The 18,012-nt window shown below is 40.5% G+C and overlaps 1 protein-coding gene across 5 annotated transcripts in view; it reads right to left on the bottom strand.

Moving 5' to 3' along the window:
- Positions 1-18,012, bottom strand: part of LOC135918371 (E3 ubiquitin-protein ligase COP1-like) — a 60,277-nt gene that overhangs the window by 17,115 nt on the left and 25,150 nt on the right. For all 5 annotated transcript variants that reach the window (XM_065452059.2, XM_065452058.2, XM_065452056.1 and 2 more), the window contains 2 exons: positions 5,357-5,438; positions 4,270-4,386 (listed from right to left, as the gene is read on the bottom strand). In XM_065452059.2, coding sequence (XP_065308131.1) covers positions 4,270-4,386; positions 5,357-5,438 — 199 coding nt within the window. The remainder of the gene's footprint in view (positions 1-4,269; positions 4,387-5,356; positions 5,439-18,012) is intronic.

The following is an 18,012-nucleotide window of genomic DNA, read 5'->3' as shown; positions in this document are numbered from 1 at the left end:
ATTTTCTAATATTTGTAGTTCCTAGAGTCTCTTGCTTGCTGTGCTATTTTCATTATGCAGAATAACCTCAGTATCAATGTCACTGAACAACAACACAGGGTAAAATTGAGAAGTTACAGAGCCAACTACTATAGTTTCTTTTCAGTGAACCATTTTCCATGGAAAATATTGCAGTGCATTGAACAAGGGCACAGAAAGCAACAAAAGGCACCATAGTACACCATGATGTTTTTGTCTCCTTTTGTCTCCTCAAATCATATTGACCGCCATCACTAATTGATCAGTTACATTCAAACAAAACTACTAATGTCCTTTTATGAGAATAGCATTTTATGCGAGTATATTGGCTAATTAATCTTTGCTTCTGTCTAGGAAAGCTGCCTAAAGAATTAGTGCACAATCAAAGCCAGCTCCACAGAGCTTGTAGCATTCCCACCAAGGCTTAATTGCTTTATTATAAAAATCTGCTCCATGAATTCTGGTTCACGCGGGTTTGCAGCCATACTCGCATGGAATTTCCCTCACTCTTCCATCACTGGTATCCTAGTGATTCAAAGACTTGGCTCAAATTTAGGTTGATCATTTAATTACTGCGAAGCACACAGCTCGTGCCAAGAAATCACACAAGCCCTAACAATCCCCGATTTGTAGTGACCTTCTGACTCATGAATCGCTCGGTGCAAGTTTCTGGCAAATCCTTATACACCCCAAAGTTGCAGAGTGCCTCTTCTTGTAGCATCAGCATGCTGCCCTTCCAAAAGCACAGGACAAATATCTTACAAAAATGAGTGATTCAAAATCTCGCAAGTGTAACCAAAATGATTTTTGGTGAACAGCAGCTTTCATTCCCAGTTGCGAAGGTGTACATATTCTGTCTGCACTCTGATTATGACCACTGGCACCGGCCTGCACAGGCCCTCTCTTCAGTCTTTACAAGCCATTCTTGTCACCTGGCTTCAGATAATAAGGCTCACTGGCGGCCTTCAGCTCTGAAGCGGATGGCTTATTGTTGCCTCCTAGCTTCAGCAGCAGCTGGTTCTTCAGCAATGCCACATGACTATGCATAGCCTTCCTTCTGCTGCACAATAAACATTCGTGTTCACTGTAGCTGCTTGCGCTTTGAACCCTAACCTGTCAGCTTTTGGATATAACTGTCCGTGCACCTTGGCTTCCATTCTTGTACTAAAGCACTAGCAATGCATGCAAAGTGGCGCTGTACCTTCACTGTACACAGGCTGTCCAGAAGGTCTGAGCTACTACATGAAACTTGCCACGCACTAACACAATCTAGCTTGGTCATCAAATTGGCACTCAGTTCATTATACCCACACTTTCATTACATCTGGGACCACACGGTAAAGCATACACTGCCCCCCCCCTCCCCCCCCCCCAAAAAAAATTTCTGTGTTAGTATGTGGTCTGGCCAGCCACCTCCTTTCCTCCCTCACCCTACCTGTCTCCAGTCACGTGCGACATCTGCAATTAACACTGATTGGGTGTATGCTACCTGAATAAGCTGAAAGTAGCAGCATTCCTCCTCTGCTAGCATCTCCTTCTTCAAGTCCCCTCACAGAATGCCCCTTCCCTCGCTGCTCATAACCTGTTTGCTCTTTTTGATCACAGTGATAGCGCTTAGCAGCATTGCAATTGCTGCAATATCAGAATTCGCGATTGCCGCGATCGCAGGGCTGAGCACTGCTGTCAGCAGCAACTGTCATGGCGCAGACACTAGTAAAAAATTAATAAATAAATGAATAAATAAAACGGACAAGAGGAAAACAAAACGGCCGGGCAGCTCCATTGATGCTCCAAAGGGAATGGTGCCAGCACAACCACCTGACTGTGCTCCACCAACAGGAAGGTGCAGATAAGTCGTGGACATCACCGCCTGCCCTCATTCGCCAGCTCTGGCGGCAAGATAAAAGATTGCCACTACTTTTACTTTTATTCAGGGGGCCTAATTGGGTGCGGCTGTATGTGCTCACTAGCGGCCAGAATACGAAAGCTACTTTTACAAGACCTCTGGCACCAACCCAAGGAGGACCAACCACAGAATGTCCTGCACTGCACCGGAAATCTTTCACCGATGCCTGACAGAGCCAAAGCTGTTTTAGCACAGCGTGGTGCAATTTCTGTCATTTTTCCGCTTTCAGCGCAATTTGTCACAGAAATTTGCATATAAAAATGGCACAAGTGACGCAGAATTCCCACGAATGCATGCACCAAGATGATAGCAGTGATGGAGCAGTGCTAGAAAGGCTCTGTAGCAACATTCAGTGTACTAACAAAATCTATCACCATGTAAAATTCCCAGAAAACAGCTTGCTGATCTGAAATCTAGCAGCACTGCAGCTAACTAGATATGGTCAAGCCCTTCCAGAACTAGAATTCATTATCAAAACATGCTTGTAGAACTGTGCTTTTCGATAACTTTGTGCTGGCTCTCCTACAGAGTAGATACTAACAATGCTACAGCAGCATAAAACACATGAGAGTACCTCAAGTTCTAGGCTCTAGCCATCAGGAAAGTGAGGTCGTTGCAGACACTGCATGATATGTGCACTAACATTTGATGATTAGTTGATATGCTACAAGACACCTAAATACACCATGCTTTCAACTAATACCCTCAACACAAATACAGAAACAGAAGATGGCAACATAAAAAACAAGTGCATTACAGCTATGAAAATGAACAACAAACAAAACACTGAAAGAGCAGCTAAGCCACGAAACAAGTTGCATGTCACAGAACTAAAGGTACTGGCAACTGCAGAAAATGGAATCACATAAAAAACAGCATGCACCACAGAGGTGCACTCTAAAAGAGACGCCCATGCAAAAAGTGGCAAAGCTTCAACAACTCCAGTGCCATCAAGTTCACCAGTGCATGCTAGTAGAAATGCAAGCAGCAAGTAACAGTATTGGGTATAGATACCAAGCCTAGAGCATCCATCCTCCTCTAAGGGAAAGCACAAAGAACAGAACAAAACCAGGGGTCAGTGCCATTCTAAAACAAGCACATAAGCCTGCACAGCAGCACCATTACAAAACACCAGCAAGTTCCACAGGACATACACCACGCATAAGAAGCGCGTACGATCTGTTCCCACATCGATATCCTGACACTTGAACCTTGACGTGATGCCAGCACTAGATATGAAATGCACCATGGCATTTCATCAAACTCTCTTAAATAAAACCTGTGTTTGCTGCAGCGTATAGCACACATGCCCATATGCAACCTTTTGTGAACCAAATGAAGCAAATGTTTTGTTCCTACATATTACATACTACCATGGTACACTGGTATTATTCAGTGTACTGAGGTTTGCATGGAAAATACAGATTTTAGCATTTTAGTAGATAAGCAAAAGATACACATTTGAGTACACAGTTATCTTGAACAAAATTAAATGGAGTTGCCTCCATTGAAAGGAAAGTTTCCATAGAACCTATTGTATTCAATATAAGCGCTATTAGAACAGCTGCATGCCTAACTGACAACCTTGGTTAAACAAGTAAATGTAAAAGTAACAACAAAGGTGCAACAGACTGTTAGCAAATCTTATTTACACACTTAATGGTCACTCAAACAAAATATTATTCATTTTTAACATCCAACAACATAAAAGCACTTTCATTTGTTTCCAGTCGCCCCTCGAGAAAAAAAAGCAAAATGAAAAAAAGGAGTTCCACATTGTCTTTTTTTTTTCTCTCTTTTCTTATGTTATCACCATAGTAGAGGAATGTGATTTTTAATTTCAGGAATCACTGTGTTGATTTAGACAGCCAAATGCCAATCTCATTGCTTTCCGGCATAAGGTTTTGTGAAAGGTCCCCTTGAGTTGGACAATTTGCATGCAGTTAGTGAAACGCAAATTTAGGTACAAAAGTAGCTGACCAATGTTTGTGCTTCTCCTTGAAACAGATGCTTAGAAAAGAGTAAAGTTAATTCACAAGTAATAACACTAAGTCATGAGATTTTCTGGGCTATAGTATAAGTGCCACTGTAGTAAGGGGCTCTGGTTGAATTCTGTCCAGCTGAGGTTGAGGCCGACATACAGCGTAATCTCATTTTACCCCCGTAGGAATGTGGCTGCCACAGCCAGGAGTCAAGTCTCCCATCGCGACTCAACAACAATTCATTAGTTAATTTGGTTCCTTATGGATATCTTTATACTAAAAAAAACTATTTGCCTGTTCTTGGTATGAGAGTTATCAACAAGCAGTTTTTCCAAACAAATAGCCAAAGTGAAAAGAACCTACCAGCAGAGCCAAGTGCTAAGTGATATCTCGACTCCGGGTTGAACTTCACACAGCAAACATTTGCTTTGGCTTCCAGAGACGTCACTGAATGGTCACAGGATAAAGACCATAACTTCACTGAAAAAAAAAATAATTTTCAATATAATAAAGGGCACTGGTCTCAACATAAGATGCTTCGACACTTATAGTTATGCATGTGCCATCTGGCACTCGTCTCCAGCTGACTAGGAGCAATTCAAAATGGCACAGCTCATTTTATGGCATCAAAGTATTCTAGAGAAACTGGTGTTACATCCCTAAAGCAATCACTTCATCTTCCATCTCTCAACTCCGTTTCACAACTATGCCTCTTATACTTCCTCTATTACGACCCGAAGTCACGACATCCACCGTTAAAGAAACCGTTTAGACCATCCTCCCGTATCAGCCACTGTCATTCCAAAACCTGCATCAAAGGCCACACTTATACCACGCTCTATCCTTTCCTGATGCAATCAGCTTTTAGAACAGCCTAGCAAACCATACTGCAACATGCACGGAGCACGTGGAATAATAAGCAAACTTAATAAACTACTTTGAAACACAAATATGATGCGGTAATTGTACTGGTGCAAACACCTGTTTTTCGTCCTTCAAGACATATATCTTCTGACCAAAGTATATCTGGTGTTCCTGTAGCAACTAGAACCATCTTATTTTGTCTTTTCAAACATGCCTCACCCTCTTGCATTTGCTTACAGTTCTGGCAAACTCACACTATTCCTAGCATTCCAATTATTCGGATTGTTTCTTTTTGTGTTTTATGTTTATGATAATTATTCACCCAATCAATCTTGTATGTATTTCCCTCCTGTTTCCCCAATCAAAACGTATCTATGTTTGTATTCCATTTGCGCCCTCTACTGTTTTCATTATACTTATCCCAACATAAACAAGAGCCTTACATTACATAATGCTTTCAAGCTCTTTGGGCAAAGATTAATGAAATTAAATGTTACTAGAGAACTCATGCCTCACAATGGGCACAAGTGTTAAAAACAAAAACAATGTTTCAAATTACGGGCAGGAAAAATATTCGCCCACCAACCTTTTGCGTCATCTGATCCTGAAGCAATCATCTTTGTGTCAACCTTGTTAAAATCAACACTCCAGCACCGCTTTTCATGCTCCTATCACAAGAAGAAAAAAATGGAGGTATTTGCAAATGACCACACAAAAAATAATAAAGCAGCACACTAAGATAAAGACAATCTGGTACTGCAAAACAACAAAACAAGGCAGCCGGTTACTGTTGCAATTTCTATCCATATCTTGATTCTTTCTTATTCTGCAACTACCTTTTTTTTTTCTTTTCAGCTTTTTTTTTTTGATCAAGTTGAGTAGTTCTACATCAAGTGAGGTGTGTCCACTCAGTGACAACTCTGAATGACCATAAGGTTGGATATTGACACGAGAAACTTGCTGGGAATGTGGGCAATCACATGGCCGCAGATCTCCATTGTTAAGGGGGATGTGAAAATGCTTCTATCAGTGTCGCAGTCTCTTTTATCCCCGAGGCCTTCCTTTTCCATTTGCCATTGGAAGTACATCGCGAGGCACTGGAGATGGTCCAGTGCAGAATGTGCAATGCGAGCCATTGCGATGCCTTCTTCCATCATATTTTTCATCAAAGTGCTTGCAAATGTGCTATATTTTCCTGTACAATGAAGCTCACCAATGGTGGTGGCTTTCATTTTCAGCACTGCAACAACTGCAACAAGCAAAACAGGAGTGGTGTAGGCTCTGAAGGATTTAAATGTATGAAAGCCGGTACCAAGCCCAGGAATTAGGGACATTAACGTCTAGTAGCCCTTAGTGGCCATGAGTGGAAACTGGCGCAGCTTCAATGGAAAAGAGCTATTTTCACAAATAACTTATCAATGAGGCCATCATTTAAAAATGTCCAGAGGAAGTATATTCTACATGTCTAGCCTGACATCCTAAATGAGCAGTACTGTTTTCCATGGCCAAAAACCCATTCCAAATTGCATGCGAAGCTTTAAGTTATAAGAGTTCAGGAAATGGTCAAAATTTGGAGGTAGCTTAACACAGTCAAAAGTGGTTTCCAAATAAACTAGTGTCACTTGGAGTTTTCTAGAGGCTTTACAAACTCCAAAGACTCCGGTTTCAGCTTGTTTTAACCACGTAGTTCGTCAAGCTCACAGAAACTTACCCGAGCACCATACGAATAAAAAATCCCGATGTGCACGGATGTTGATCAATACAAGCTGTGCATAGGAAGAGGCATTTTGACATTATTAACTACTTGCAGTTGTCAATAAGCTATGCTTCAGAGCTGCGAATGGAGGCCAAAGAAGTTGCTAGAGACAAACAACTACTGCACAAGCGAATTTGTGATGAATTTGGCAGGAAAGCAACTGCCATCACAATGTGTTGTATTGGATGATGCAAGTTTAACCAGTGACCAATACACTTGACCGTAGATATGCTTCTCCTGTGAGTGTACTTACAAGTAAAAAAAAGAACACCATTTCCATTTTCCCCCCTTATCTATCTTGTAAAAGCACATCGTATGTACGCTCCATGCAAGCTTTTCAGCAGCTTTCGAAGTTGTGTACGATAGCACACTATCTGTATATTGTGCTGGGTAGCGAATGCAACCATAAAGTTAACTTTGGAAAAAAATATAAAAAACGCCTTCGCAGGAATGCTCATGTGAAAGTATGCGAGGATAAGTCAACTGCATGAAAAGAATCATAAATTGATAGTCCTGGCAGTAATGCAAATGTACAGCCAGGGAACAAGTGTCAACCTACCTTTCTCCAATTAGGCTATGAGCCATTTTTACTGTTATGAACTCCTTATTCTATATATTATATATATAGAATGTATAATTATAATTACTTGATTACATAACTCTAATTATATTAGGAACTCCTTATTCCTTACTTCATTCATAAGTCAATCACTCCCTGTGCCTTTGAGAGCCAACACTAAAAGCAGCTGCACCCAACTCCTGTAGAAATTGGATAGGCACTACTAATAGCAAAGAACATTGCTGCTACGATTGTAAACGTTGATAGAAAAGTAACAGTAATTATTTAAATTAATGCGATTCACGAGCCTTCCCTGAAATAATGTGGCGACCACAAACACACACATTGTTGAAATTCTTTGTCTGTTCTGTTGATACGTGCCAGCCCAGACTCTGGCATTCACTGCAGCCACATTTGCTTAAGCAATCTCTGATAACTACTTTTGGTTACCTTTTCATGTGTCAATTATTACAGCAGCAATGAAAGTTTCTGGCTGTTGTCAATAGGTGGCCATGTGTACTGTTATGATTATGTACTACACTAAAAATTCACATATAAACAACGACTGCATTGTACCTTGAAGATATTAGAAATTTTCGTTTGGGTGTTATGGTGCAAAAATCTGGGAGTTCCCCTTGTCAACAGTTTCATTCATGCAGAGCCTGCTGTACTTCTGTGCAAAAGTGATTCAGTCAATATTAAATGCAGGTACACTACAATTCAGTTACTGTATTGCAATTTTGCACACATACTGCCCCCACCTTTATGTCATTAATTCAAGCAATCTGGGAACCTGTATTTTTAATTTCATACAATACTGTGTCAACCTTCGCACATTTACAATACCCAAGCAAAATAACGCCACCAAGCAACATAGCTGCCAAATGTTTTGTCAATAACAAAAAAGAAATAAATGGTGTCCGCCAGTATCCAGAACTGCATGAAGACAAGTACTTCCATGGAAAATTTGTACATTTACATGTGCCTGACAAGATGTGCAAGCACCCGCTGTTCAACTCTTTGTTACTGAGCACAAAGAAATCGGTCAATTTGTGCCACAATTTTTCTACACACTGTTAAACATTGCTGTCACATATCCTGCAAATTATGCATGGTATGCATGGTATCCTGCAAATTATGCAAGCCATGCATGGTATGAAATGACTGCACTTCAATTATTGGTCAGATTTGACAATTTTCAACACATTGGGGAATCTAGAAAAAAAAACTTCAACAGCAGGTATCGTCGAAACTAGGCTTCAGTACTCCTAGCACTCCCACAAACAAACAACGCCAAACCTGCGCTCGGCACAATAGTTTTTAAATGATAGCAGAAGGGAATACACAGAAGCTTTTATTGGGTTGTCTAATTTTTTTATTTAACATCTACGCTGTCTCAACTATGTCCAAAACATCAGTAGATGCTCAGGAGTGCTACTGTTTTGAGGATTGTGTTCGACTAATATGAAACGCAATTTCATTTTATCACCCTGTGGGCTGCTTTTATCCATCAGCGTTTCGACAGCATACGTATAACTTATTACAAAGAATCCTTCCCATCATGTGGAGTTTTTACTCACACAAGAACATGCAGTTAACTTCAGACTGACCTTTGGCAGAAGCTTTACCAGCAGTATAATCTCGTACTTATGGAAAGCTAACTGAGCAAATGCCCTTATTCATTACTGTGCAAAACTGTACATTACCATACATTACCATACATTACTATACAGTACTGCACAATTGCTTTACCGTACAAAGAATGTGAAGGCTCCGGTTCTAGAGGCATGACTAGGCTAGCTTGTGCACACAAAAAAGCTGATCAAACACAATAATCAAATATGAGGAGGTTTGTACATGCTTCCCAATGTGACAATAATTGCTTTCAGAGCTTAAAGAATGCAGTACAAAAGGATACGAGTGCTTATTGCAATGACTAAAGACAAATGATCCCTGCACCATAGGTGCTTACCCATTTTAAATCTGCAAAGAAACAGCTTTCCCGCATAGCATGGACTTCATATGGCTGATATTCTCACCACCAAATATGCTAATATTTTCCTTTTACACGGTCTAACTTACACAAGTTCAGAACTAGGAGCAAGGCACACATTTTATATACTTCAGATATTTTTTACTCCTTGTACTTATACTAAATATAGCAATTACTTGGATTCATGCTTACTAAGGTGCTTCTCTGAAGTTTCACATAACAATTCTCAAGAACTATATGAGCAATATTTCTGCTTTACTTCCATTCAAAGCACCAATGAATGGGATACAATTTAATGTGTCATGGTATACATTGCAACTAATACATCTTGAAATAAAGCTTTAAAACATAAAAGCCTCAAGAATGAGCACATTTCTAGCAGTAACGAAAGAGTAAAAGAAGTCATACAACTTTTTTGTACAGTGCTCAGCGACTGAAACGCGATACTCAGCTCACACGGTGACCAGCCCTTTTTGCGCCACCAGTGGGTGCGCTGGGGACACTGAGCCGACATATTATGGTATACAAAGAAAGAAAGGGCCTGCATAATGTATTGTGAATGCATTCAGCCTGAAGATATCACCCAGAGCTCACCGGTGGTGCAAAAAGCACTGGCCACCATGTGGGCCAATTATCATGTTTAAGTCACTCAGCACTATTCATGCTATATAAGACCTGCTTATTTACTAGACAATACTATTACGAACATCTGAGTCTAATATCATTATTCCATTTGGAGCAGGCTGCCTACAGCTTCAGTCACAAGACGGCCTGCTCTTTCCTTCAATTTACTGAAATCTCCACCACTTTTCATGTATACCCCTGACCACTTTTGATACTATGGCCACTGGCAAGATCTGTTTAGACATCAGGACTAAGCAATGCCTTTGGCAGAAGCAAAAATGGAGAAATATCATCATAATGATTTCTATTGGCCTACCCTTTGAAACAGGGCAGAAACATAGTTATCTAGCCTGCATGAGCTAACGAGGTATTATATGCATGTATTGCAGTCTTGCATTTTGCCTATTTCTCCTCTCTCTTCATTAAAGCCTCTATTTCTATATTGTACAGTTACCTATGCCTATAACGACTCTGGTTTTATCAGCCTTTTCCTTGTGTTTTTTTTTTCCACCAAAACTCTAAATGTATCTTGTTTATCTCAACTGCTGACCAGTCAACCCCTTTCATGCCTTGGACGAGCTGGGTTCGTAAATGGGTTTCCAGTAAAAACTCAGCTCAGCTCATCAGCAGTACTTTGTATTTTCTAACAATGCCGTAGATGAGCTCATTGTCTCGGTGCTTAGTCGTTCCTTTGGGAGATGGTAGCACACATTTAATAGGAAAGCACAAGCAGAACCAAATTTATTTTTTCTGAGGACGCAGAACAAGTTGATAACTTGGGTCTTTAAAATAATTTGGCCATTTTCGGTGAGAATTTAAGATAATAGCGCAGCACTGAAGGGGTTAATGCTTCTATCCGCTTTGAATCTCAATGCTTCCGCATTACGACTCAGCATTACAATGTGCTGAGCCACTTCTGGACTTTTGCTGCAGCAGACACATACCTCATCTTGTTGCAAATATTTGCTCCAGTATGCTTATGTCCTCGGGCAGCCAGCTGAGCATTTAAATAGAAACACACTGTCCCTGATAGTGTTATCATACAGATTTTATCTCCCAATTTCTTTCTTGCCACATTTGTAAATCCCCATGGGCTTTCTTTCTTTCCATCTTTTGCATCCAATTTACCATTTCCGTTTCTCTCACTTTCAAGCTGTCTACTTGCACTCCCAATTACCCTACATTTGGTTGCCATTTTTCCCAACCTCTTCCTCCATTTCGTATCCACACCTTTGCAGTACAGATATTTGTGCATTTTAGCCACGTATTTCTTTTCATCCATGTTTCTGAGTATTTCTTATTCAAAACTAACTTTGTTCTGTGCTTCTCAGACTTCAAAAACAGCTCAACCCATGTCACCCTGCAATGCCTTATTTGTGGCTTTACCGTGGGCCCCCAATGCCAATCGGCCCAGCGACCTTTGGTTAACTTCCAACTACAACAAGATCTTCGATTTTAAGCAGAAAACGGCATTTGAACATATTAGCACTAGCATCACTATGCCTTTCCAAATAACAGCATCCCCTCATAGTTATTGCAGCCCCAAAGTGCTCTGTTTCATTATAGTCACAGTATGAAACTTCCCCTTCAACCCCAAATTATCTTGGTGCATGTTTTAGTAGGTCCTTCCTTCATTTACATAGATAAAGGAAAGGAACTGATAAATAGAATGGTAAACAAATTGATTGGACGATGCCACCTACTGGTGCCGAAAAACACCACTGTGTGGACACCATGGCCACCGCGATTTAACCCTACCACACCCATGAAACCAAATATACTCTGTTCAAAATCACATCAAGAAGCATTCAGTATATTTTGTATTTGGCCTAATTAGATCATTTTTAAATATTACCTGGCTAACTATTTATATATTGATTTAAAAGCTTGTTTTATAGTCTGAAAGCCTTAGGTCACCTTTGACAAAAGATTTTATTGTTGGTAGCATGTAGTCTTTTGCACAATTTTATTCCCTATGCAAACCACACATTAATGAGAAAAAGTTCATGTGTGCCCGAGCAGTACAGCTGTAAATCATACCCACAGTCAACTAATCCTATGCCTGAAATGGATGAGGAGCCCTGCAATTGTTACATGTCACCTGCTTTGAAGGTTGTTGCTGTGTTTGTACAAGGAATTTTGTCTTGCCTGATGCTACAAATCAAAATCACACATGACAGTTCCTGGTGTTGGGCTGAACTGTTGCCATTTAAACAAACTGTTGCATGCAACTGATCAGCAGCAAGATGTAGAACCAGTCCCTGGTAAATGCTTTGCACCCAGCTCTATAAACACAGTCTCAGGACAAGGCATCGTGCATGCTTAGCACAACTACAAGAAGCTTGGCAGCAGCACTGCTAAGATACACAAGCAGTTTTTTTGCATTCTTCTCACTTAAATGTGACAGCAGTAAATGCACACTAAAGAGGAATGCTAGGTTAAACTGTAATAAGCCCTCTTCATAATTTGAAAGTGTGCTTCTCAACCCGCCGCGGTTGCTCAGTGGCTATGGTGTTAGGCTGCTGAGCACGAGGTCGCGGGATCGAATCCCGGCCACGGCGGCCGCATTTCGATGGGGGCGAAATGCGAAAACACCCGTGTACTTAGATTTAGGTGCACGTTAAAGAACTCCAGGTGGTCGAAATTTCCGGAGTCCTCCACTGCGGCGTGCCTCATAATCAGAAAGTGGTTTTGGCACGTAAAACCCCATTATTAAAGAAAGTGTGCTTCTCTGCACTGCACACTTGTTCAACTAACAGCGGCACCGGTCAACATTCAAATTAAGACAATGTGGTAGCTGCACATGCTCAGGCTCATCTTTTGCACATGGTTTCATCACACGAGAAGCACCTACATTTTCCATGTCATGACTCATAAGACAAGCAAACTGCTCGTACACACTGGTTGCAAAAATCACTACATCACCATTAGTTAGGCAAACTGTTTCACAGGAAAGCTAGCTTTACAATTATGAAAAGGGTCTATAGTGAATTGCACTGCAAAAGCTAAATGGCGACTCTTATGGTGACATAACTCTTGGTAAGCCAGAAGAGACGCAAAAATGGATGACAAGTGGCGACGATGCACTGATGTTCTCGCACCAGATGGCCATAAAGTCATGGACTTGGACAGCATCTGCTCAAGTCTAGTTAATTGTTTTTCTGCAAAGAAGAACTACCCCGTATCCTAGAAGAATCAAAGGCTAGACGTAGCAGGTTTTGAGAACTCTGCCTGCTTCAAAATTACCCAAATACAAAACATGATGAGGAGTAGTTGAACAAGGAATGTTGCTTTAAGCCAATGTTTCAACAAGGAGACTTGCCTTCGTGAGGACAAATCCCCTTGTCGAAACGTTGGCTTAAAGCGACATTCCTTGTTTGACTACTCCTTATCATTCGAAGTTTCCATCTTCCTTTGAACTTCTGTCTTGTTTTGATTCCATATAAAAGAAAACACTTCAAAATCTGTGATGTTCCACCGACGTGCTGGCATGAAATTCAATAGAAAAGTATTGCCTTTATTATCTCCACTAGTAGTAAACCTTTTCCAATCAAATAAATAAAAATACTGTTTTGCAAGAACACCAGCACAAACTGAGTTCAGCGCCACTCTTTGGTGTCTCTTTTAGAGAAACACAAAAAAGAACACCACTATGTTAACTGGTTAAAAATGTTATCAAAACTTGATTTGTAATCATTTGGCAGAAACTGTTCGGCAATTAGTTGAGAAAATGAAGGGCAAAGCTTCCCTTCTTGAATTTTGTGCTTTAACCACAGCACCATAATGTCAGTACATCATCCCAAATTTATAAGTATTTTCACCTGTCCGGGCCTTTATTCCTCAAAAAACAGGTCAAAACTGACTGTTTAGCCTTTCGTTTCTATAGAAAGCAATGTCTTTTTCTTATAATTTTATTTATTCACAAACTATTGACTAGTCTCAAACAAGTGTTGTCCAAATCTCATGACACTATGCGGAGCTACCACAGGCACTTGTTGCATTTTTGCCCGCCATTTTTTTAAATTTATTTATTTATTTTTATTTATTTCAAGTACCCTCATAGCCCTGCGGGCATTATTGAGGGGAGTGGAACAAGACATACAATAATACAGATAACAAGATATGTAAATACATTCATGGGTCACAGCATTACATGTCATTGCATTATAGCATAGCATTGCATACATAACATTACAAAGCTCACTGCACTGAGTTTTACAGATTTCACAGATTTCAGCAATTGTGCACATTCATGGAAGGCTAAAAAAAACGAGAAAAGAAAACAACTAACAACGCAAACTTGAAAATCAGCAACACAGAGTTCGTGAGGGACCACGAAACGAAAGGCACGCATGTCATGAAGAAGAAACGTAGACACTTAACTTATTCTTAAAGTGCTCGAGATCATCGGCGAGTGCCACATCTGCTGGCAAGTGATTCCACTCGGATGACGTAGTTGGAATGAAAGAAGTTAAGCAAGCGGTAGTGTGACAAAGTGGAACGCCCACTTTGCATGGATGGTCAATGCGCGATGAAACATAGGCGGGTGAAAGGTGCAAAGCGTTTTTCAAAACAGGATTCAGATTGTAGATCTTTAAAAAAAGACATAGTCGTGAAATTTTCCTGCGCAATGAAAGTAATGGTAGTGACAAAGTGTTTTTCATTAGTGTTACACTTCATGTGCGGTCATAGTTGTGGAGGATAAAACGAGCGGCACGGTTCTGAACAGCTTCCAACACAGATATAAGTGATTTAGCTTGAGGGTCCCATATCGACGCGGCGTATTCAAGCTTTGAACGAACCAGTGTTTTATAAAGTAGGAGTTTAACGGAAATGGGCGCATTAGAAAAGTTTCTTTTTATGTAACCGAGCATGCGGTTTGCGTTTCCAGTAATGTAGGTGATATGCTGATTTCAGGATAAATTTGATGTCAGATGTACACCGAGGTATTTATACGAGGTAACCGGGGCTAACGAAGCATTGTTGATGCTGTAAGAGGCTGGTGGCGACACGCCTTGACGTGAAAAGCGCATGGATTTGCATTTTGATGTGTTTAAGACCATTTTCCATTTAGCACACCACTCAGTAACGCAGTTAAGATCTGCTTGCAATAAGTGGACATCATTAGTGTTTTTAATTTCATGGTATAGTATACAATCATCTGCAAAGAGTTTGATGGAAGATTTTATATTGGTAGGCAGATCATTAATGTACACAAGGAATAACAAGGGTCCGAGTACCGATCCTTGTGGTACCCCAGACCTAACCGGCATTGAAGATGATTGAAGACCATTAATGTGGACAAACTGTGAGCGCTTAGACAAAAAACAACGAATCCATGCTAGAACATTCGGGTCGATGTGAAGATGAGCAAGCTTATACAATAGTAAACTATGGGATACTATATCGAAAGCCCTGCAAAAATCTAAGAAGATGACGTCGACCTCTGAACCTTCATCAAGAATGGAATAAATGTCGTTGTTGCTTTAATGGTTTCTGGCTTATCAAAACTCAACTCACAATAAAACTGACTCCAGAAGTGGACTCTGTCCAAGCTTTCTCTGCCTATGATCAGTTCCAGGTGAACTTACGTGGATAGTCGGCAGCTCAGAGCCACGACCATATTGTAGTGCTCAGTGCTAGGTATATGTGCCTGCTTACGCTGAGATTTGCCTGTGCTGCTTTTTTGGTGTACGTAGCAGCATACGTTTGTTTTTCTGGTTACAGATAAATATATTATTCAAAGGGCACTAACAGTGACAGCACAGCTAAAGCTACAAATGGCAATATAGTGCAGTATCTGCACTCTGTTAATTAATGAAGACATCCACACCTTGTTGTTTATGGGCAAGATGCGTTAACTGCACTGCAGTAGGATCATAAATCATACTTCACATGCTAAAACGAAGGTAATGCATGGTGACTGAAATGAAAAACATGCCATTGTAAACAGTTGCACTTATCGGACATCACAGCATCACAGCAGTGGTTTTTTTAATGCAGTTTTCTTTCCTCCACGTCATAGTGAAACATTTCCCCAGGTATAAACAAATTTCCCTATTTCTCTAAACAAGGCTTAAAATTCCTAGATATAGGGAAGTTCCCCTGGGTTGACAGCACTGGTAGCCACATTGCATAGCGCTACATCAAGGCTGTGAAACGGTGACTTGAACACAGGTGGTAGTCGAAAATAGCTGAGTGGCCCAGAAAATGGGCAAAAAGGGCAATAGAAGGAACATTTTTCATATTTGTTTTTCTTCTTTCTACAAGTTTTTCATAATTTAAAAGTCCTTTCCACGCTTCATTCTCCTATAGATCGCCCTTTATACAAAGAGAAAAGCCCCAGCGATCATCAGTAGCAGCAGCACAGGTGCACGAAAGCACATGTGTGCCAGGCGCAGGAATGAAACGAAATGGACAAATTGACAGCCTCTCATTAACCGCTTCACAAATGCTTCGAATCACATAGATTCCGAGATGTGTGCTGCAGCTGCATAATTTATTTAAAGTTTATTTATGAAGTTCTGTAAAGAAACTTTAAAAAGTATGAAAGTGCGGAAAATTTAAAAATAATTTCACTCTCTCTCTCGAAGTCTGGATGCTCTCTCAAAGCCACATTTTCCACCTTGGGCATGATCGGAGATAGTTGTTTAAAACACATGTTCCATTTGCACTAAGTTTCGGCTCACGCGATTGGCCTGTTTCAGCTCACGCGATGGGCGCCGCTGCCTACATCGGCACAGGCTAGGCCTGTTGCATGAGGCGAAACTGAATGCAAACTGAACACGCATTCCGAACAACAATCTCTGATCGTGCCCCTTGTTTTAGTAAGATTCATTCATGTTCAACAAAGAAAGGCATATAGTGAAAAAATAAGCTCAGTTTCTATGTTTGTGGCATTTTGCTATCTCATATAAAGATTTTCTTGAAATGAAAAAATAGTCAAGAGTTCAGCACCAAACCGAAACTTTTTTTTTTTTCCTGTTTTCATTTCGATTCACCAAAATGAGTTCAGTTCCGGTTCAATTCTGTAGTGAAGACATAACAGTTCAAACCAGGTCGAACTAATTCATTGGTTTGCATAACCAAAGAACAATTACAGGAAAACAGCACAAATTTATTTTGTGCAAGAGCTCGACGCAGCTGCGTTGAAAGACTACGCCTGTTGTTTGTCCTTAAGGCCGCATGTATATACTAAATACTTATGTAAATCCAACACCAATGCTGGAATCTATATGAAGCTTTATTAAGGGAAAGAGAGAGCAGAATATATAGAGGAAACACAGAGGTCCTTCAGCACACTATTCTGCTCAGGAGAAAAGGGAAGAGGAGAAAAATAGAGGACTGAGGAGTAATGATGAGGACAGGCAGTAGGATGTGATTATATACAAATTCCTGTTCGAAGGGCATATTCACAGCCTTGAACCTAAGCCTGTGTTAACTAAATGTTCTATGAGAGCCTTGATGGCACACATCATTGATATGTCCCGTCAATGGCCCAAAAACACTTTTTGGTGCTAACAAAAAAATCAATGCCTGCCATTCAAGATCATACTGGGGATCAGCAACAAGTATAACTTCTCCACTGTCTCGGGTACTTTGCATGCATCTCAATCCGAGGAGTCCATGCATCGTATGTGAAGCAAATATTGTCGTGCTAACAAAAACCTTCTGTCCCCTGACGCAATATACTCAAAACACTACTAACAGTGCTGCTACTTTTAAAATCAAGGGATGATGGTGTGTATTTACAAATGAGGTAGCACAGCCACAAGTGCAGGCAATGCATGGATGAAAGGCTTCAGAAAAAGGTGGCCAACCTGAACCGAAAATGGTATTTTCCTTCCAGTTTCATTCTGGAGTGCAAAAAATCGTACCATTCCAGTTCAGTTCTGTTTAAGTACAATAAATTTTTTTTTTTACACTTTTCAGTTCAGTTATGGTTCAATACCCTCGTCAGGACCTGCCACTGACTGTCCTTCTGAACACACCTAAGTGCAATTTACCAATTCAGCCTGACTAAAGAATCCTCTTTAGTGTTCTTTTAAAGGACTAAGGTGCTGTGGATGACTTTTGTGTAGATGACCATGCGTGGATGAGAACCATATGCATGAAATGTTAAGCCAGTGCCACCACCTGCTAACAAGCCACAGATTTGGTTAGGCTACAAGCCAGAAAACAGCTACAGTGCAGCTAAGGAATGGACCATCTTTATAATCTCTGCAAGAACAATGCTTCCAGTGGGTAAGCCCAACTAATCTAAATTGGCCATTTCTGCTGAAAATAAAGAACAAGTACAGTGCACACCAG

This window comes from Dermacentor albipictus, chromosome 1 (genome assembly GCF_038994185.2).
Source record: "Dermacentor albipictus isolate Rhodes 1998 colony chromosome 1, USDA_Dalb.pri_finalv2, whole genome shotgun sequence".
In the NCBI taxonomy this organism is placed as follows: domain Eukaryota; kingdom Metazoa; phylum Arthropoda; class Arachnida; order Ixodida; family Ixodidae; genus Dermacentor; species Dermacentor albipictus.
This window is presented reverse-complemented; position numbering and strand designations above follow the sequence as displayed.